General features: G+C 34.7%; 2 protein-coding genes across 5 annotated transcripts in view; one reads left to right on the top strand and one right to left on the bottom strand.

Annotated features, from left to right (window-relative positions):
* LRRIQ3 (leucine rich repeats and IQ motif containing 3) overlaps positions 1-13,557 on the bottom strand; it is a 193,771-nt gene extending 180,214 nt beyond the window's left edge. Inside the window, exon 1 of one of the 2 annotated variants that reach the window (XR_005719537.1) lies at positions 13,400-13,557. The gene's annotated coding sequence lies outside the window, so the exon portion shown is untranslated. The remainder of the gene's footprint in view (positions 1-13,399) is intronic. The other variant, XM_040232559.1, reaches the window with a different exon arrangement.
* A 40-nt stretch (positions 13,558-13,597) lies between these two features.
* FPGT (fucose-1-phosphate guanylyltransferase) lies at positions 13,598-21,230 on the top strand. 3 transcript variants are annotated; one of them, XM_040232556.1, is made up of 4 exons: positions 13,598-14,093; positions 15,049-15,216; positions 16,358-16,450; positions 18,512-21,230. In XM_040232556.1, the coding sequence occupies exons 2-4, from the start codon at positions 15,057-15,059 to the stop codon at positions 19,969-19,971; spliced, it is 1,713 nt and encodes a 570-aa protein (XP_040088490.1). In that variant the 5' UTR covers positions 13,598-14,093; positions 15,049-15,056; the 3' UTR covers positions 19,972-21,230. The 3 variants fall into 3 exon arrangements, with proteins under 3 accessions (XP_040088490.1, XP_040088489.1, XP_040088491.1); XM_040232555.1 differs by having other exon boundaries at positions 13,609-13,797; XM_040232557.1 differs by having other exon boundaries at positions 13,646-13,797; positions 19,043-21,230.
* Positions 21,231-21,465: the final 235 nt, after the last annotated feature.

Raw genomic sequence — 21,465 nt, 5'->3', positions numbered from 1 at the left:
CTTTCTTTATAGTCCAACACTCATATCCATACATGACCACTGGAAAAATCATAGCCTTGACTAGATGGACTTTTGTTGGCAAAGTAATGTCTCTGCTTTTGAATATGCTGTCTAGGTTGGTCATAACTTTCCTTCCAAGGAGTTAGTGTCTTTTAATTTCATGGCTGCAATCACCATCTGCAGTGATTTTGGAGCCCAGAAAAATAAAGTCAGCCACTGTTTCCCCATCTATTTGCCATGAAGTGATGGGACTGGATGGCATGATCTTAGTTTTCTGAATGTTGAGTTTTAAGCCAACTTTTTCACTCTCCTCTTTCACTTTCATCAAGAGGCTCTTTAGTTCTTCTGCACTTTCTGCCATAAGGGTGGTGTCATCTGCATATCTGAGATTACTGATATTTCTCCTGGCAATCTTGATTCCAGCTTGTACTTCCTCCAGCCCAGTGTTTCTCATGATGTACCCTGCATATAAGTTAAACAAGCAGGGTGACAATATACCACCTTGACATACTCCTTTTCCTATTTGGAACCAGTCTGTTGTTCCATGTCCAGTTTCAATCAACCACAGATTGTGTAAATATAGAAAATCAGAGACATTACTTTGCCAACAAGGGTCCATCTAGTCAAGGCTATGGTTTTTCTAGTGGTCATGTATGGATGTGAGAGTTGGACTGTGAAGAAGGCTGAGTGCCAAAGAATGGATGCTTTTGAAGTGTGGTGTTGGAGAAGACTCTTGAGAGTCCCTTGGACTGCAAGGAGATCCAACCAGTCCATTCTAAAGGAGATCAGCCCTGGGTGTTCTTTGGAAGGAATGATGCTAAAGCTGAAATTCCAGTACTTTGGCCACCTCATGTGAAGACTGGACTCATTGGAAAAGACTCTGATGCTGGGAGAGATTGGGGGCAGGAGGAAAAGGGGACAACAGAGGATGAAATGGCTGGATGGCATCACCAACTCGATGGACGTGAGTTTGAGTGAACTCCGGGACATGGTGATGGACAGGGAGGCCTGGAGTGCTGCGATTTACAAGGTCGCAAAGAGTCAGACGTGACTGAGCGACTGAACTGAACTGAATGTTTATTGAAAAAAAAAAGCATAGAAATGGACCCAACAGTTCATACTCATGTTGTTAAAAAGTCAACTGCACATTTTTGTATCAGTAACTATGTTTATGTATAAATGAAATGAATAACAGTAAGGATACAAGGAACAGGACAGAGGAATTAGGTATATATTTATAAGATATTTATGCCATAGATGAAGTAGTATAGTGTTAATTGAGAGTGGATTGGAATTTTTGATATCTCTAGGGAAATGGTTTAAAAAAATTTTTTAAGTAAAATGGATATGCTAAGAAAAGATAGAAAACAGAATCATATACAATGTTCTATTGAAAATCATAAAAGGCAGAAAAGAAGAAGGCTTTTTGTGTACCAAAAACAACAAATAGATAGATTAACAAATATAGATATTAATCCAACTATGTAATTAATCACTTTAAATATCAATACTGTAAGCATCAAAAAAAGACAGAGTGGCGCAAACTTAAGAGTGGATCAGAAAGTAGTTCAACTATATGTTGTTGTTCACAGGAAAGCCACTTTTTACATAAAGACAAATGTAGAATAAAAGTAAAATGATTGAGGTGAATCCTTAAACATTCAATGAAGAATTAATATAAATTCTTCTCAAATTCTTCCAAAGTATAGAAGATAATGGAACGTTCTGAAACTCATTTTATGAGGCCAGCATGACTGTACCACCTTAAATAAAACAAGATATTACAGAAAAATGTAATATACATCAATATCCCTGATAAACATATATATATATATATAAATACTCAACAAAAAATTATCAAACAGAACTGAACAATACTTTAAAAGGATTGTATACCATATTAGGTGAGATTTATTCCAGAGAAGCAAGGATGGTTCAACATCCACGAATCAGTCCATGTGATATACCACATTAACAAACTGAACAATACAAATTATATGATCATCTCAATAGATGCAGAAAACACATTTGACAAAATTCAACATCAGTTTATGATAAAAACTCTCAAACTTGGTATAGACAGAACATACTTCAACATAATAAAGACCATAAGCTACAAGCTCACAGCTAACATCATACTCAATGTTGAAAAGTTGAAAGCTTTTCCCTCCAGAATAGAAACAACACAAGGATGCCCACTCTTAGCACTTTTACTCATCATACTTTTGGAAGTCTTAATCAGAACACTGATGCAAGAATAAGAGGTAAAAGGTATTAAAATTGGAAAAAAAAAAAGAAGGAAAACTGTCACCATCTGCAAATGACAACATATTACATATAGAAAATCATGAGGATTTAACACACACACAACACCACAAACTGTTAAAGTTAATTAAAGTATCAGTAACATTATAGGATACAAACTCAATACATAAAAATCTGATGCATTTTTGCACATTAATAGTAACTTACCAGAAACAGAATCAATCCCATTTATAATTGTCTCAAATGAATAAAATACATAGGAATAAATATTACTGAGGAAGTAAAAACCCTATCCACTAAAAAGTAAACACATTAATGACAGAATTGAAGAAGACAAGAAAGATATTCTGTGATCGTGGAGTGTAAGAATTAATAATGTTAAAATGTCCATGTAGATATCCATACTGAGTGTTATCTACAGTTCAGTATCAGTTCAGTTCAGTCGATCAGTCATGTCCAGCTCTTTGGGACCCCATGGACTGCAGCATGCCAGGCTTTCCTGTCTATCATCAACTCCTGGAGCTTGCTCAAATTCATGTCCAGTAGATTGGTGCAATATAAACCTTATCAAAATTCCAATGGCATTTTTCACAGATCCTAATATCTGGATGAAACCACAAAAGACCCCAAATAGCCAAAAAGTATTGAGAGAAAAGAAAAAAGTTGAAGCCATCATACTCCCTAATTCAAACTGTATTACAAAGCTATAGTAATGAAAACAGTATAGTACTGGCATTAAAAACAAACATATAGATCCATGGAACAGAGTAGATAGTGCAGAAACAAAACCATTCATATATAGTCAATTGGCTTAGAACAAAGAACAAAATAATATACAATGAGAAAAAAGTCTCTTCACTATATAGTGATGAGAAAACTGCACAGACACAAGCCAAAGAATGAAACTTGAGCAGTATTTTACATTATACACAAAAATAAACTGAAAATGGATTAGAGTCTTAAAAGTAATACCTGAAATCATATAACTCCTTGAAGAAAACATAAGAGGCAGACTCCTTGACACTGGTCTTGGTGATAATATTCAGATCTAACATCAAAAGACAGAGGATAAGATGGTTGGATGGCATCACTGACTCAATGGAAATGAGCTTGAGCAAGCTCCAGGAGTTGGTGATGGACAGGGAAGCCTGGCACACAGCAGTCCATGGGGTTGCAAAGCATCAGACACGACTGAGCGACTGAAACGAACTGAACACCGAAAGCAAAGACAAAAAAAGCAAAAAAATTAAAAAAGGGAAATACATCAAATTAAAAATATTCTGTACAGCAAAGAAAACCATCAACAAAATGAAAAGACAACCTATTGGATATTTGCAAATCATATATCTGATGAGGGATTAACAGTCAACATACATAATCATACAGCTTGGCAGCAAAAAATAATTCCAATAAAAAATGAGTAGAAGATTTGAATAGATATTTTTCCAAAGAAGACATAGAGTTGGCTAACAAGTATATGAAAAGATGCTCAACATCACCAATCACCAGGGAAATCCAAATCAAAGACAGAAAGTGGTATCACCTCACACCCATCAAAACTGTTATCACAAAGGAAATAACCAGGGTTGGCAAGGACGTGGAGAAAAGGGAATCCTTGTGCACTGTTTGTAGAAATGTAAATTGCTACAATCACTCTGGAAAAGAGTAGGGAGGTTCCTCAAAAACACTAAACATAGAAAAACCATATGATCTAGCAATTTTACCTCAAGGTACTTCTCTAGAGAAACAGAAACACTATCTTGAAAAAATATCTAGACCCCCCCCACCTTTTTCACTGTAGCATTATTTATAAGAGCAAAGACATGGAAACAGCCTATGTGTCTTGTGATGAATGAATGGATAAAGAAGATGTGGGATGTATGTGTGTGTGGTACAATGGAATATCATTCAGCCATAAAAATGAATGAAATTTGTCATTTGTGAGAACAAGAAAGGAACTTGAAGCTATTATGGCAAGTGAAATAAGTCAGAGAAAGACAAATACTGTATGATCTTAGTTATACATGGAGTCTTAAAAAAAAAAGTAAAAATGAAAAAAAAAAAAAACTGGCTCATAAATACAGATAAGATTGGTGTCCCCATAGGTGGATAGTACAAGTTTGGCAAATAGAGTAAAGGGTTCAAAAGGCACTAATTTCCATTTATGAAATAAATAAGTCACAGGAATAATATACAGCATGGCGATTACAGTTAATAATACTGTTTTACTTTGAAAGTTGTTAATAGAGTACACCCTAAAAGTTTTCTCCAAAAACAAAAAATATTTTGAATGGTATGGTGATAGATATTAACTGGACTTATTATTATGATAATTTTTCAATATATACAAATATTAAATCATTATTTTTATACCTGAAACTAACATAATGCTATATATCAACTTACCTCAGTAGGTACTACAATTGATAGCTCCTACTCTACCAAGTTAAACGCCTATGTAACAAGTGCTAATTTTAAATACGAAAATTTAAGAAGTCGTCTTCAGTTCCTTTTAGACTTTAATAATTTTAAAATTATTTTTTAAACATACATACAATGTGTATATAAAGTTCAAACAATAATATTAGTAAGTTCAAATGTGTATAATATTAATGTCAATTATGTTCAAAAGGCAAATTTAAGTATAGATATACAATAGAGAAAGCATCTGGATCTAGTTACAGTTTCAAAGAAGCTCTGTAATTAAAAAGTAATCAATATCAAATGAACTTATTTACAAAACAGAAACACACCAAAAGATACAGAAGACAAACTTATGATTAACAAAGAGGAAAAGGGTGGGCGAGGGATAAATTGGGATGTTGGAATTAACATATAAACATTACTCTAAAATAGATAATCAACAAGGACCTACTGTATAGCACAGGGTACTATACTCAATATTTTCTACTAAACTATAAGGGGGGAACAGTGGAATAGTGGCAGACTTTATTTTCATGGGCTCCAAAATTACTTCAGACAGTAACTACAGCCATGAAATTAAAAACCAGCTTGCTCCTTGGAAGAAAACTTATGACAAACCTAGACAGCATATTAAAATGCAGATATATAAAGAAATAATAATAATAAAATAAAATGCAGAGATATCACTTTGCCAACCAAGGTTCACATAGCTAGAGCTACAATTTTTCCAGTAGTCATGTATGAATGTGAGAGTTGGACCATAAAGAAGGTTGAGCACCAAAGAATTGATTCTTTCGAACTGTGGTGCTGGAAAATACTCTTGAGAGTCCCTTGGACCGCAAGGAGATCAAACCAGTCAATCCTAAAGGAAATCAGCCCTGAATATTCATTGGAAGGACTGATGCTGAAGCTGAAGCTCCAATATTCTGGCAACATAATGTGGAAAAGACTCTGATGCTGTAGAATATTAAGAGCAAGAGAAGAGGGTGACAGAGGAAAAGATGTCAGGATAGTATCACCAACTCATAGACATGAGTTTGAGCAAACTCTGGTAGATGGTAAAGGACGGGGAAGCATGGCATGCTGTAGTTCATGGGGTCACAAAAAGTGTGACATGATTTAGTGAGTGAATGACAGCATCAACATAAGGGGGAAAAGAATCAAAAAAAGAATATATTTGAAGCACTGTGCTATAGACCTGAAACTAACATATTATTGTAAATCAATTATGTTTCAAGGTGGATGAAACTGGAGCTGATTATACAGAGTGAAGTAAGCCAGAAAGAAAAACACCAATACAGTATGCTAACACATATATATGGAATTTAGAAACATGGTAATGATAACCCTGTATGCGAGACAGCAAGAGACACAGATGTATAGAACAGACTTTTGGACTCTGTGGGAGAGGGAAAGGGTGGGATAATTTGGGAGAATGGCATTGAAACATGTATACTATCATGTAAGAAATGAATTGCCAGTCTAGGTTCAATACAGGATACAGGATACTTGGGTCTGGTGCACTGGGATGACGCAGAGAGATGATATGGGGAGGGCGATGAGAGAGGGGGTTCAGGATTGCAAACTCATGTACACCCGTGGCGGATTCACGTCAATGTATGGCAAAACCAATACAGTATTGTAAAGTAAAATAAAGTAAAATTTTAAAAAAGAATAAAGAACACATTAAAAATATATATATTACATGGGTCTATGTATATATAAAAAGATATCAGTACCACTGTCAGTAAGCTTTCACTAGTTTCTATTGATTGCAATACTAACTTTTTAGTTATCATACATTATAAATTTAAAAAATCATGTTTTAAATCAGATAATTATAAAAACCATGGTTTTATATAATAAATATTACATCAATTATAAATTTCATTTTTATGAAATTTTTCCATTTAAAAAGTTGGTGGAAAATACACATAATCAAAGTGTAAGTGGTTATGACTGATGAATACCTAAGTTAAAAGTTGAAAAGTAAAAAAAAAAAAAAGTATATATAAAAATATTTAAGTATTTTTCAAATAAATTCTTTGTTAACTGTGTCAACGACCTTTAGACATCACAATTACTCCCTGGAACTTTGAATGCTAGAAATACAGATACATAATTTTAAGTTAAAAGTGTATGAAAATATAATATTAGTTTTGATGATCTGTGTTGCAGTAACCTATTTTATAAACATTAGTTATGATATTATAAACAAGTGGAATGCTGGATAATAGATTCTAGACTTTTTACAAGAGCTGATAAGATTCTGTATAAAAAAAAATCATATAAAGAAGAAAAACAAAGTTTTTTTGAAAATCAAAATATAAGGATTATAGTTAGCAATATTTTATATATATCATGGTAGCAAACTATTTGCAGTGTAGAATATCTGCATAAGACTGAAATCCATAACATATATAGTAATTATATTTTAAAATACTTTTTAAGTTTAGCTAGTAAATTTACTGAATTTATCTTGTTTTGAAGAAGACTTGCTATAATTGTGCACCACAGATAAAATGTACTTTAAAGAGGAGTGTTATTAGAATAGTCAAAATATTCCATCTCTTCTGGAAAATGAAATTTAGCTGGTTTATAAATTAATATAAATACATTCAATTCTTTGAAACATTGCATTTTCATTTCAAATGACATAAAATACAATTTGGAGCAAGAAATCAAGACTCACTTGTAATCAGGACATGCTATTTTTCCCCTGTAAATGCATTTGCTTTCTAAAATTTAGGAAGCTACATATATTTCTGTTAGTAAAAAAACTTTTGTGAAAATTTCAGTTTTCAATTTCTATTCCATACTCTCAGACTCTAAACCCATAAACCTGAAAAAAACTAAATTGTGATGAGCCAGAGATAGATATAAAACAAGGAAAATTATTGATAATTAAAATACCAGAAAAAAATATATGAACAGAAAATAAAAATATAGGAGATATTTAGCATAGCAATATTTATTGTAGCTTAAAAAACCTTGGTTAGCATTCGAGAAACAGAGTTTGACTATTCTAAGTTGGGTAATTAATGTACTTCTAAAAACATAATAGATAGCATATTTACAAACTGAAATTTAGTTACTGATTCTGCTCATTTATTTCTTTACCACATGCCCTCTCTATGCCCCAGAAACAAACAAACAAACAGAAAAAAACTCATGCTAATATTGGGATAGGTATAAGATGATTTTGGTACCCGGAGTCATTTGAAATAATCTACAAATAAAACTAAGAGAGCTACAGAAAATCAAAGATAAAGAAAAATTCTGGAAAAAGACCAGAAGATAAAATATCTAACATAAGAACACAGATAAGAAGATAAGAATTATAGCTGTCTTCTCCTCAGAACCACACAAGCAAAAAGAGAGTAAAATATTTAAAGTGTTTCCAGAAAAACCTCTAAACTAGAATTCTGTACCCTCTGAAATACCTTTCAAAGTGAAGGAGAAATGATTACTTTCACAGACAAGCAAATACTGAAAGAATAAGTTGCCAGAAATTGCCAACATCCATTGGATCAAAGAAAAAACAAGGGAATATAAAAAAAAAAAAAAGAAGAATTCTGCTTCACTGACTATACTAAAGCCTTTGACTGTGTGGATCACAACAAACTGTGGAAAATTCTTAAAGAGATGCAAATACCAGACCACCTTACCTGCCTCCAGAGAAGCCTATAGGCAAGACAAGAAACAACAGTTAGAAAAAGACATGGAACAACAGACTGGTTCAAAATTAGGAAAGGAGCATATATTGTCACCCTGCTTAATTAACTTCTATGCAGAATATATCACGTGAAATGCTGGGCAGGATGAATCACAAGCTGGAATCAAGATTGCTAGGAGAAATACCAACAACCTCAGACATTCAGATGATACTACTTTAATGGCAGAAAGAGAAGAGGAACTAAACAGCCTCTTGATGAGGGCAAAAGTACAGTGAAAAAGCTGGCTTAAAGCTCAACATTCAAAAAATAAAAATTATGGTGTCTGGTCCCATAACTTCATGGCAAATAGAAAGGAAAAACTGGAAAAAGTAACAGACTTTATTTTACTAGGTTCCAAAATCACTGCTGACAGTAACTGCAGCCATGAAATTAAGACACCTGCTCACTGAAAGAAAACCTATGACAAACCTAGACAGCATATTAAAATGCAGAGACATCACTTTGTCGACAAAAGTCCGTACAGTCAAAGCTAGGCTTTGTCCAGTAGTCATGTACAAATTTGAGAGTAGGAATATAAAGAAGGCTGAGTCCAAAGAATTGATGCTTTCAAACTGTGGTGCTGGAGAAGACTCTTGAGAGTCCCTTGGACAGCAAGGAGATCAAACCTGTCAATCCTAAAGGATATCAGTCCTGAATATTCATTGGAAGGTTAGGAGGAAGAGGGGACGACAGAGGATGAGATGGCTGGATGGCATCACCGACTCGAGGGACATGGGTTTAAGTGGACTCTGGAAGTTGGTGATGGATAGGGAGGCCTGGTGTGCAAAGAGTCGGACACGACTGAGCGACTGAACTGAACTGAAGTGAACTGATCAAGCAATGAAAAGACATGGTATAATCTTAAATGCATCTTACTTAGGGAAATAAGCCAATATAAAAGGGCTACATACTTAGAATTCTACCCATATGATATTCTGGAGAAAGGAAAACATTAAAACACAAATATCAGCAGATGCAGAATTGGGGGAGAGGGATGAATAGCCAGAGCACAGAGGATTTTTAGGAGAGTTAAACTACTATGAATAGTATTATAACAATGTATACATGTCCTTATACTGTGTCCAAACCCACAAAATAAAAAGACCAAGAGTGAATTGTAAGGGAAACCACAGACTTTGGGTGATCATGGTGTGTCATTGTAGGTTCGTCAATTACAACACATGTACCACTCTGGTAGGTATGCTGACAATAAGGGAGGCTATGCATGTGTGGGGTATATTGGAAACCTCTGTGCCATCTTCTAAATTCTGCTATGAACCTAAAACTGCTTTAAAAAATAAAGAAAGCAAAATACAAGTTAGAGGGGAAGGTTTCCCTTTGCCCTACAGAAAGGGGGTGAAGATTTCTTCAATAGAACACAGTGGGGAAAAAAATAGTGAATAGGTTGAGACCAGACTAGCTGAGTAAAAAAAAAAATCCAAAGAAAGAAAACAGTTTAAAAAAAAAGAGAGAGAGAGAGAAAGAGATTTTTTGCTTTCCAGTCCACATCAGGAAGAGTAAGAGGAGGAAGAGTGGTTAAACAGAGAGATGATACTCAAATAATAGAAACAATAAGAACCCCGGCATAAACTGGCCAACCCAAGAACCTGAGCTCCATGGTCCATAATCCAGGACCTCATTTGGATTCAGCTTCTTTGTATGAAGGAGAATAAAAATTTAATGTCTCGCAACTATTTTCACACAACCTTCACAGTTTTGCCTATAGTGATAAAAATAAGTAAACTGGTATTATTGTTAATAAGCACAATTCAGTTCAGTCGCTCAGTCGTGTCCAACTCTTTGTGACCCCATGAATTGCAGCAGGCCAGGCCTCCCTGTCCATCACTAACTCTTGGAGTTCACCCAAACTCACGTGCATCGAGTCGGTGATACCATCCAGCCATCTCATCCTCTGTTGTCCCCTTCTCCTCCTGACCCCAATCCCTCCCAGCATCAGGGTCTTTTCCAATAAGTCAACTCTTCACATGAGGTGGCCAAAGCAAAACATCTTATTTGGATAATGGAAATCTGTACCTAGTAGGTGGTCACCGTTACACAACTCTGTACATTTACCGAAAATCATGAAACTTCTCACTTAAAACAGGTAAAGTTAATGGTATGTAAACTATAACTCAGAAAAGTTCTTCAAAAGTCTATTTCACTTCTTTTTATGGCACTTCACATACTCTCTTCCAATAGGAAAAAAAAAAAAAAAAGCCCAAATGCCTCCAAAGAATATCTTTTTTCTAACTTATTATGGTTTGTCTGATGTCCCTTTTAAAATATGGAACTCAAGATCAATCACATCATTTCCATTCTATACAGAATAATCGGTTACTACTTACTTTGCCGACTAAGGTCCGTCTAGTCAAGGCTATGGTTTTTCTACTAGTCGTGTATGGATGTGAGAGTTGGACTGTGAAGAAGGCTGAGCGCCGAAGAATTGATGCTTTTGAACTGTGGTGTTGGGCAAGACTCTTGAGAGTCCCTTGGACTGCAAGGAGATCCAACCAGTCCATCCTAAAGGAGATCAACCCTGGGATTTCTTTGGAAGGAATGATGCTAAAGCTGAAACTCCAGTACTTTAGCCACCTCATGCGAAGAGTTGACTCATTGGAGAAGACTTTGATGCTGGGAGGGATTGGGGGTAGGAGGAGAAGGGGACGACCGAGGATGAGATGGCTGGATGGCATCACTGACGCGATGGACGTGAGACTGAGTGAACTCCAGGAGTTGGTGATGGACAGGGAGGCCTGGCATGCTGTGATTCATTGGGTCGCAGAGAGTCAGACATGACTGAGCGCCTGAACTGAACTGAACTAATCTTTTATCGATTTATTTTATTCTGGTCACTGTAGCTTATGACTGTTCAAACAACTATATCACACTGTCTGATTATATAAAACATAAACTTAAATAAAATCCATTAACTTTTTTTTACCAGTATAATCAACTGCCAAAGATATTTATTCCCAATCACACAGTATATAACATTTCTTTTCATTTTTTACTTAAAAATTAATACTAGTAAAAATTTGAAGAAAATAGAAAAGGCAGAGGAAGGACAAAAACTATAGCTGATACAGTATTAATACAATCCCTCAGTTAATAGGCTCTACTTATTTTCTTTCCTTAGGGCTATAATTATTTAGTTCTATAATTTTAAACCAATACAGAATTGTAAAGGAAAATAAAAAGTAAATTAAAAAAATAAAAATAAAAATTAACTCCATCTATCTGGTGGCTCAGACAGTAAAGCGTCTTGCTTACAACGTGGGAGACCTGGGTTCGATCCCTGGGTTGGGAAGATCCTTTGGAGAAGGAAATGGCAACCCACTCCAGTACTCTTGCCTGGAAAATCCCATGGACAGGGGAGCATGGTGGGCTACAGTCCACTGGGTTGCAAAGAGTCTGATACGACTGAGCGACTTCACTTAAACTTATCTGCTGACAGCTCCCCAAATTATATCTCCAGCCCAGATCGGTCTCACAAATCCAAATTCATATATAATGCAAACAAACACATACACACACAAGTGCCCACTACATATGCATTGCATACATATACATCTGTGTATTTTATGTGCCCAAAACCAAATGTTGAACTCTCTGTGCTATCCCAATAACTGTCTCTAGACTTCCTAATCCATAGCCTTTCCTATTTCACTTGTCCCTCTCGCCTTCAAGCAGTTATCCATGACTTCTCTTTCTTTCCCATTCCAGAGCCATTCCATTAGCAAACTATACTAATTGTGCTTTCAAACAGACATCTAGAATCTAACCAAGTTCTCATCACCCCCACTGTTACCATACTGGCCAAGACTTCACCAGCTCTCACGTGTTTTGCTGGAGAAGCCTCTACACAAGTTTCTATCATTGCCTCATCTTCCATTACAGTCTATTTTCACATTTCTACATGCTCTTTTCAACCATTAAGGAAGTTGCATAAAAACCCAGCAATGGCTTTGTTTCACTCAGTAAAGGAAAATCCTTTGTTTAGGCTGTTGTCATCTCTCTGACCTTCTCTCTTCCCATTTTTTTTCCTTTCATTCACTCACCTCATTAAGTATTCTATATTTTCTAAACATTCTTAATGCATTTTTTTATTAACAGAAAGGAAAGCTTTTAAACAATAAAACGACAAGAGAGTAATTTCCCTTTTTACTCAAATGCTTTCTAAGTACAGAATTGAATAACAGTGTTAAGACTTTAGAAGACAAAACTAAGTTAAGTTCGTGGTAGTAACTTGTAAGCCCTTTAATGTTTAAGTTGCTGATGAAAACTTTAATGAGAACAGTCTTCTTAAATTGTACCGTGCAGCAGAATGATTTCTGAGTATGGAATTGAAATATCCTGCTTAAATCTTCTCTCTACTGCTAATTGTGAGACCTTGACTAAGTCACTATTCTTTCCGATTCATAGCTTTCTCATGTATAAAGATGAATAGAAGAATCTGTAAAACTCATCATAAATGCGTGCTTTACAAGAGAATAAACTTATTTATCGGTACCTAACAGAAACACGCCCAATAAAACTGACTTATTCCCAGGGATGCTACTGAAAGTTCTAGATTAATCTTCGTACACGAAAGGATGCCAAAGAAACAGCCAAAAATACCACAAATGTTAAGGGCCTCATTACATAAGTTTATACAATTTTCAAAAGCTTAAGTGATCTCAAAACTGAGAGGGATGGTGAGGCTCACTCTCCAGTAATGCAAGGACAAAGAAGCCACAAAGCCTCCTGAATAAATACGGATTTTAAAAATTCAGAATGTGTATCTGAACCTTGGGGATGGGGCAGATGGCTTCAGATGACGATCCAAGGATTAGATATTATCTTTCAAGAGATCCTTGGGAACTGCTTCTGGCTAAAAGAAACCACGCGTTAGGACGAGTCGCCTTTCAAAGAAAGCTACAAGATAGGCTATAGTTTCGAATTCTCCTTACACTGGTGAATTCTCGAAATTTCGTCGCCCAAACTGAACCACTTACCGGGTCTAGCGGGCTGCAATGCCTTATGAGTTGGGAACTAGCGGCCCAGACCCGGCACTGTCCGACAAATTTCTAGGTGGCCATTTCCGTTCCGGAGACCGTTACTAAGGGAACGGGGCGAGACTGCGCTGACCCCATCGTGGTTTTGCCTAGGCGGGCTAGAGAGCTTCGGGGGCGTGGTTACGTGAAGGACGCACGCAGGGGGCGGGACAGACGCGAAACAGGACCAAAGACCAGGTTATGTCCCAGGGCGCATGCGTACGGTGCTTCTGCCGCATACCTGGAAGTCCTCAGCGGCCTTGGGTAAGGTGAAACTATGGAAGCTGAAAGTGCCCCTGCCGGCGAATCTTTGCGAGAAGCCACCCAGCGAAGGTTGCGGAGGTTTTCAGAGCTTAGAGGTACCAAAGGAGGAACCCTAGTACCTCCCTTGCAATGGATAGAAGGAGTGCTTTACGTGCTGGGATATTTGCTGGACTGCCACTTCCTTTTACTAATCACCTGCGGACCTAGGACACTGGCCCAGGCGGAGCTAATGTTACTGTTTTTTATTCTTCTGTCACTCTGCTTTCTTTACGTTGTGCTTGTTACTTTCCTACTTTAAGTTTACTTCTTATTGCATATGTGTGAGGAGGATGGAGAAGAAAGACACTTATTGGCCTGACTAGCGAAGTTATAAATACAAGTTAAACATTTGGTTAGTTCATTAACAAAAATTACTTCAAATAAACCTAGAAGATCTAAAGCATAGTGTTTTGACGCTTATAAATACAATTTTAACTTTCTTCAATTTCCTACCTATTTCACCAATTTGTTCTGTAATGTGAATGCTTACCAAGTGAAAAGCCAAACAATATGGAGGAATTATGGACAAAATATTTAAAGGGTTAGAAAAAATTTTTAATTTTTTAAAAAGACTATACCACTTGTCATTTCTTGTACAACTGTCTAATAGGTTATGCTTTTATCGACATTACTGCTCTTAAAAATACAGAAAATAGTACTTAGATAACCTCACCGTCAGCCAAAAGTTCAGTCTATCTTTTGTTGAGTTCATCAGGGACCTGGGAACTTTTCTGTTATCCGGAATTTGGTATCATTCTCCAATAACCTTTGTAAGCTTGCATGATTCAGCTTAAAGTAATTAAAAATTAATGTGCCCATATATATAAACACCAGCATTGTAGCAGTAGATCCTTGGGTTTAATCTTTCTTAGCCAACAAACATTAAGTTGTACCCATATGTGAAAATTGATTTTCAAAGCTGGAGATTCATTGATTGCTTTGGCTTCTCTTTTTAAGAATTGAGCTCATCTTTAGCAAGTCAAAAGTACTTCTTTTAATCGAGAAACATTTTAACTCTCAGAATATCTAAGTAAATGGAATGGTAGACCAAAAAAGGAATAAGTGATCTAAAAGAGAGGAAGAAATAGAGTTTGTCAACAGTCCTTACAAGAAAAAAAGAATTTGTCAACAATCCTTATTGGAATTATTTTGAATCCTGCTGCTGGACACTCATTATTTCCAAATTCTCAAAAGAAGATACACTTTTGGAGATACTGTTACCTCTTTCTTCCTTTTTTCCAAGTAGGTAAAACTTGTAACAGCTAGAGAATTCTAATAATATTTGTTTTCTTTCTTTTTGCACATAGGCAAATCTATGGCAGCTGGAGAATTCTGGGACATTGTTGCAATTACAGCAGCTGATGAAAAACAGGAACTTGCTTATAAGCAACAGCTTTCAGAAAAGCTGAAAAAAAAAGAGTTACCCCTTGGAGTTCAATATCATGTTTTTGTTGATCCTGCTGGAGCCAAAATTGGTATGTGTTTATGGTTAGATTTATATCATAAGTTGTGGGTAGAATAATCATTGAAGAAAAGTTTTCCTGTGGCTTACAGTTTATGGACTATGTGTGTTTCCACCTGTAGTCTTTACAAATATAAAAATTTTTTATGTAAATTCACTGTTTTTAAGAAAGATAAAAGGGATGGCAGGTGTTTTTGCACATTGTGGACATACCATGGAAAACTTCGAGAATATTACTCTATGTTAAAATTTATTAGTCTTAGTAAAATTTATTTTGATGGTAAACATTCCTTTGAACCTTATCCGTAGTTCTGTTAAGTTCCCTCCAAACTCCACAGTTTGTTCAGAAATTAAATGAAGGGAGCAAGTCAGGAAAAATACATACTGCCTCTTGAGACCACAATGCACAATGTGAAAGAGCATAGTCTAATTGCATAAGTATTGTAAGATGTTTACTTCTAAAAACAAGTTGTCAGCTTTGCCTTTTGACCTTCCCTTATAAATAAAAATGCATGCCATTTTTCTGGGGGCTGTTTTCCATTTGCTACTTAAAGCTGAAGCCCCTTGATACCAGAATTAGGGTATTTGTATTTGATATTGGCATGTCCTAATTAGCCAATGTTTTAACCTTTGTAAAATGTGGCCAGTACTTCTGTGATTCTGATGTTTGAATGAGATTTAGGCACAAAATGTTAGGTAACTTGTCCAAAGTAACTAGTAAATGGAAGTTACATTTACTTCCATTTGTAAATTTTTAGGAAACTTACATGGTTTTTAGGAAATCAGGTTCTAAAAACCTTTTTGGAGAGTAAATCTAAGGCCATATTTTATCATATGGGAGAATTATTTTAATGAATGTTATGGTTCTTAAGTCCAAGTGAATGTGCAAATTTATAGTCTTCTAGTGCCTAATTTATCGTTTCTTTCTTTATATTACTATTTTCATGAAAGGATTAACTCAACTTTTATTACCGAGGCCTGATCTCTGGGTTTTATTACTAATTATTTAATTGCCAGGAAATGTGTATTTAATTTGATTCTTTTGTCTGTACCTTTGCTCTCTGCCTAGTTAATTTTAGCCAAAGTATCTTATCCTCAAAGTTATAACACCTAAATTTCCTGTAATAAAATAGACCCTGTTTTTTAACTTTAAGGAAATGGAGGATCAACCCTTTGTGCCCTTCGATGTTTGGAAAAGCTTTATGGAGATGAATGGAATTCTTTTACCATCCTATTAATTCACTCTGGTAATGTTATACTTTACTAATTTACATTTTCTTTTAGTATTTTACCCTTGATATCTCAGGGACATTTTTCTCCCTTATGAATACTTCTTTCTTTCATTTTGTTCTTCTGTTTTGAAGTTAATTCTGCTTTGGAAGCAAATATTTCATGTATTTCTTGATATTGTTAGGTTGTTAGTAACATAATATCTTTCACAAAATTTAACTTTAAAATCATGGATCACATACATTATCAACTTTTCATGGGTATTGTTCCATTTCCCTAAGATAGAACTCATCAAAATATGAGCATTTCTTGATAATGCTTTAGAAAGGATTCTTGCTTTAGAGGAGAGGCTGCATTAGTACTATGATTACCAGACTTTAGACAAAACCTTCTGTTACACATTTTTATCTAATTATTGGTGACCAAAGTCTATAATCCTTAAAGAGTTTAAAAACAAAAGGTGATGACAGAACATAGAGTTGACAAAGTATAAAAGAGGGGAAATCCCTTACAAATAAGGTGGTAGAAATATAAGAAAGAAATAATCTCAGAATAAAGGATCATTTTCAAATTGGACAAGTTTGGTTGTATTAAAATTTTGGTTGTATGATAGAAACCTCTGTTACTTTCCCTCTGTGAACTGAGGGCTGGTGAAACTTTGTCATGGACCTGCACTGTTCAGTTACAGATATTTTAGAACCATTTGTCCATATGGTTACCAAGGCACTTTTCATTTCTTACGATTCACACACAGAACAATTCTTTTTGAAGATGATATCAAGTAAAGCATCCAAGTTCTAATTTTAAGGTTAATTTAAAAGGTTAAAAAAAAAAGGCTTAGCGTTTTATTCCAGAACATTATCATTATTACCAATTTAGTAAAAATTGTTAGACACCAGAAAATGTATACAATTGATCCTTGAATAACACAGGGTTTAGGGGTGCTGACCCTTATACAGTCTGAAATTTGCATGTAACTTCGTAGTTAAACCTCTATAGACGTGGTTCCACTCTGCATATCCACAGTTTCTCATCAGGGATTCAACCAACCTGGGGTCATACAGTCTTACAGTATTTATTGAAAAAAATCCTATATAAAGGAATTAGTGTAGTTCAAACCCTTACTCTTCCAGGGTCAAGTATAATTAAAAATAGGTAATTCTTGTAATGCGAAATTTTACTGTTGGTTAATATTTGGAAAATGAAAAAGAAAGTATTAACTCTTGCTGGTTGAACAATGTACTCTGAGGTGAGTACTTTACATCTAATATTGATCTTAAATAATAATTATTATATAATAATAATTATGATAAAGAAAACATTATTCCACATATGCTTTCTTAGAGTAAATACAAAGATAAACAATTAAAAAATGGTATACCAGAATTTAAACCCATTTTTATGTGACTCTTTCTACTGTCTCTCACTATAATTAGTTACATAGTTACATAAAATGATGTAACAAATTATAGTGTATTTAATGTATTTAAGAGAACACACTTATCAAGAAATTAAGTCATATGGCTCATCATTGTTGGAAAAGCATTTTTAAATTAAAAACAAGTATATATTGTAAAATGCTTTTATATAAATGTACTTTTACTGCTTTTAAATGTAGGTAATAATTTGATGAAAAATGTTGCAACTGGAAATTAGTCTTTAATAGATAATTATGTATACTGGTTTTTTGGTGACATTTTTCTCCCATGAAGTGGATTTTTAATATGGTAGTTTACATATGGTTGAAATTTACTGTTTAAACTGTAGATACAAGATCATATTTTTGCTCATTTTCCTTTTTACTTGTTCTATAGTTGATTCAAAAAAGTGTCATAGCCTGTAAAGCATATTTAGAATTCTTTCCTAGTCTAGAACTGCATTATATCAAATCTTTACAGGAGAATTGCTCTTTGAATTTGAAATTTGAAATTTATTACTCTTTCCTAGGGTATAGTAATGCATATATTTTAAATATCTTTAGAGATATTTTGAGTTGTAACTGATGCTCCTACATTTTTAAATCTTACAAACAATCTTACAAACATTTTTAAACAGTTATTTTGTTTAATTCTATATAGGTGGCTACAGTCAACGCCTTCCAAGTGCAAGCGCTCTGGGGAAAATTTTCACTGCTTTACCTTTTGGTAGCCCCATTTATCAGATGTTGGAATTAAAACTAGCCATGTACATTGATTTCCCCTCACATATGAATCCTGGGATTCTGATCACCTGTGCAGATGATATTGAACTGTATAGTATTGGAGAATCTGAGTTTATTAGGTTTGACAAACCTGGCTTTACTGCTTTAGCTCATCCTTCTAGTTTGACTGTTGGTACAACACATGGAGTGTTTGTCTTAGAACCTTTTAACCATTTAGAATATAGAGACCTCGAATACAGAAGTTGCCATCGTTTCCTTCATAAACCCAGCATAGAAGAAATGTATGAGTTTGATGCTGTGTGTAGACCTAGAAATTTTTTTCAACAGGAATTTGCTGGGAGTGACATACCCTCTCTTAAATTAGAGCCTGAGTATGTCTACACAGACAGCCTATTTTACATGGACCATAAAACAGCAAAAAAGTTACTTGCTTTTTATGAAAAAATAGGTACGCTACACTGTGAAATAGATGCCTATGGAGACTTTCTTCAGGCTTTGGGACCTGGAGCAACTGTGGAGTACACCAAAAACACATCAAATGTTACTAAAGAAGAGTCAGAGTTGGTAGACATGAGGCAGAGAATATTTCATCTTCTTAAAGGAACACCATTAAATGTTGTTGTTCTTAATAACTCCAAATTTTATCACATTGGAACAACAGAAGAATATTTGTTTCATTTTACTGCAGATAGCAGTTTGCAGTCAGAGCTTGGCTTACAGTCTATAGCTTTTAGCCTCTTTCCATCGATACCAGAATATTCTACTAACAAACCTTGTATTATCCAAAGTGTACTGGATTCAACATGTTCTGTGACACCTGGCTCAGTTGTGGAATATTCCAGATTGGGGCCTGATGTTTCAGTTGGGGAAAATTGCATCATTAGTGGTGCGTATGTCAAAACAACAGCTGTCCTGCCTGCGTATTCTTTTGTGTGTTCCTTAAGCTTGAAGATGAATGGACACTTAAAGTATTCAACAATGGCATGTGGAGTACAAGACAACTTGAAAAAGAATGTTAAAACATTGTCAGATGTAAAGTTACTTCAATTCTTTGGGGTCTGTTTCCTGTCATGCTTAGACATTTGGAATCTCAAAGTTACAGAGGAACTATTCTCTGGAAATAAGACATGTTTGAGCTTGTGGAATGCTCGTATTTTCCCAGTTTGTTCTTCTTTGAATGATTCAGTGACAACATCCCTAAAGATGTTAAATGCTGTACAGAGCAAGTCAACATTCAGCCTGAATAACTATAAGCTGTTGTCCATTGAAGAAATGCTTTTCTACAAAGATATAGAAGACATGATAACTTATAGGGAACAAATTTTTCTAGAAATTACTTTGAATAGGAAGCAGTCTGATTTAGAGACATCTTATTAAATATTGTATTGGAGAAGGAAATGGCAGCTCACTGAAATATTCTTGCCTGGAAAATCCTATGGACAGAGGAGCCTCATGGGCTATAGTCCATGGGGTTGCAAAGAGTTGGACAAGACTGAACTTCTGAGCGCAAATATTGTATACTTTGCCTTTCTTGATTGGGCAAGATTGCAAATGCAGGAGTTTTCTGTAGACAATTGGTTTTTAATTGAAGTGAATTAATGAAAATTATATTAACATGATTGATGTAGCATAACATTAATAACAAAAATATAAACTTTTTTAATGAAAATTAATATTGTAGCGCTGTAAGTTCAGATAAATGAGTTTTTAAGTTTTATCACTATTTTAACTTTTCTTATAAAGATGGATTTGTGGAATGTTATTTATTCACAGAGTAGTAGAACAGTCTTAAAGGTGATTTTATAAATAAACCTTTAAAGTTTTTCATCTTCTTTTGGACTTTGGTTCAAATGAAGTTCTATGTATTCGCTGGCAGTTTTCTCCTCAAGTGCATTAATCCTATTCTGGTGAACTATTATAAGCATGCCATACTATAGGGTCTTCAAAACACTGTAGAAATGATGTAGAAGTACTTTTGCAGAAACAAATCTGTGGCAGACAGATAAAATCAATGCTTAAACTATTGTGATAGTCTTAAGAAGTACAAACTCTTCTGAAATTGATGATAAAAATCTCTTTTATTAATCTTATCAAAATGAAACCAAAAGGATATATGTGCTGTTTTATCCTTATAAACTTGAACCCATGTTTGTTTATCTTAAAATTTTTCCCCAAAGTTTCATCTATAGGAAAGCATACATACACATAAAACTCGAGAATCTGTATAGGAAAATGTTGGAATAATTGGGATTCCCTGATAATTCATATAAGCTCATTTTGGACATTATCTTCATCCTCCCTCATGAATCCTTTAACAGAACTATTAAAATTACCAGATGGACAGATTTTTACTTTTCAGTTTTTAATTTTCTGACCATGTACTAGTAATGACACTGAGAAGCAGTAAATGGCCAAAAGGTAGATAGCAGGAAGGAGCCAGAAAAATAGAATGACTGTGAAAATATACAGATGATAAACAGCTTCAAGACAATAAAAGTTGGCTGGAACTCTGAGCACTGTGTTCTTATTTTGGTATAGGCACATATTTGAAATGTTTTCATACCAAAGTCTAATAATAGGGAAAAGTTTTGTCAAGAGTTTTGTGTTTTAACATGAATAAATTGAAATAGAACTGGGCTGTACCTCTGTTATTTATATGTCAATATAAAATTAGCATATCAATATGAAAATAATTGTTTGATAAACCAGAAGTGATTTATCAGCAAGTCTCAATTATGATATTTATGTGTATTTTTTCCAAGTTTCTTCTCAAGAGGAAAATAAAGATATACAGTAGCTGTTGTTTACCAATTACTGATTTACTTGCAGAGGTTTCACAGGATGTTATGTGTCATTCATTAAAAATTCACT

Source organism: Oryx dammah, unplaced genomic scaffold (assembly GCF_014754425.2).
Source record: "Oryx dammah isolate SB20612 unplaced genomic scaffold, SCBI_Odam_1.1 HiC_scaffold_28, whole genome shotgun sequence".
Lineage (NCBI taxonomy): Eukaryota > Metazoa > Chordata > Mammalia > Artiodactyla > Bovidae > Oryx > Oryx dammah.
This window is presented reverse-complemented; position numbering and strand designations above follow the sequence as displayed.

What these genes read in the sequence shown, in the direction of transcription:
- FPGT (XM_040232555.1), top strand. Translation starts at nt 13,716, where the DNA reads ATGGAAGCTGAAAGTGCCCCTGCCGGCGAATCTTTGCGAGAAGCCACC. An exon ending in TCCTGCTGGAGCCAAAATTG is followed by an intron (nt 15,217 to 16,357) that starts GTATGTGTTTAT and finishes TTTAACTTTAAG; the next exon opens with GAAATGGAGGATCAACCCTT. An exon ending in CATCCTATTAATTCACTCTG is followed by an intron (nt 16,451 to 18,511) that starts GTAATGTTATAC and finishes AATTCTATATAG; the next exon opens with GTGGCTACAGTCAACGCCTT.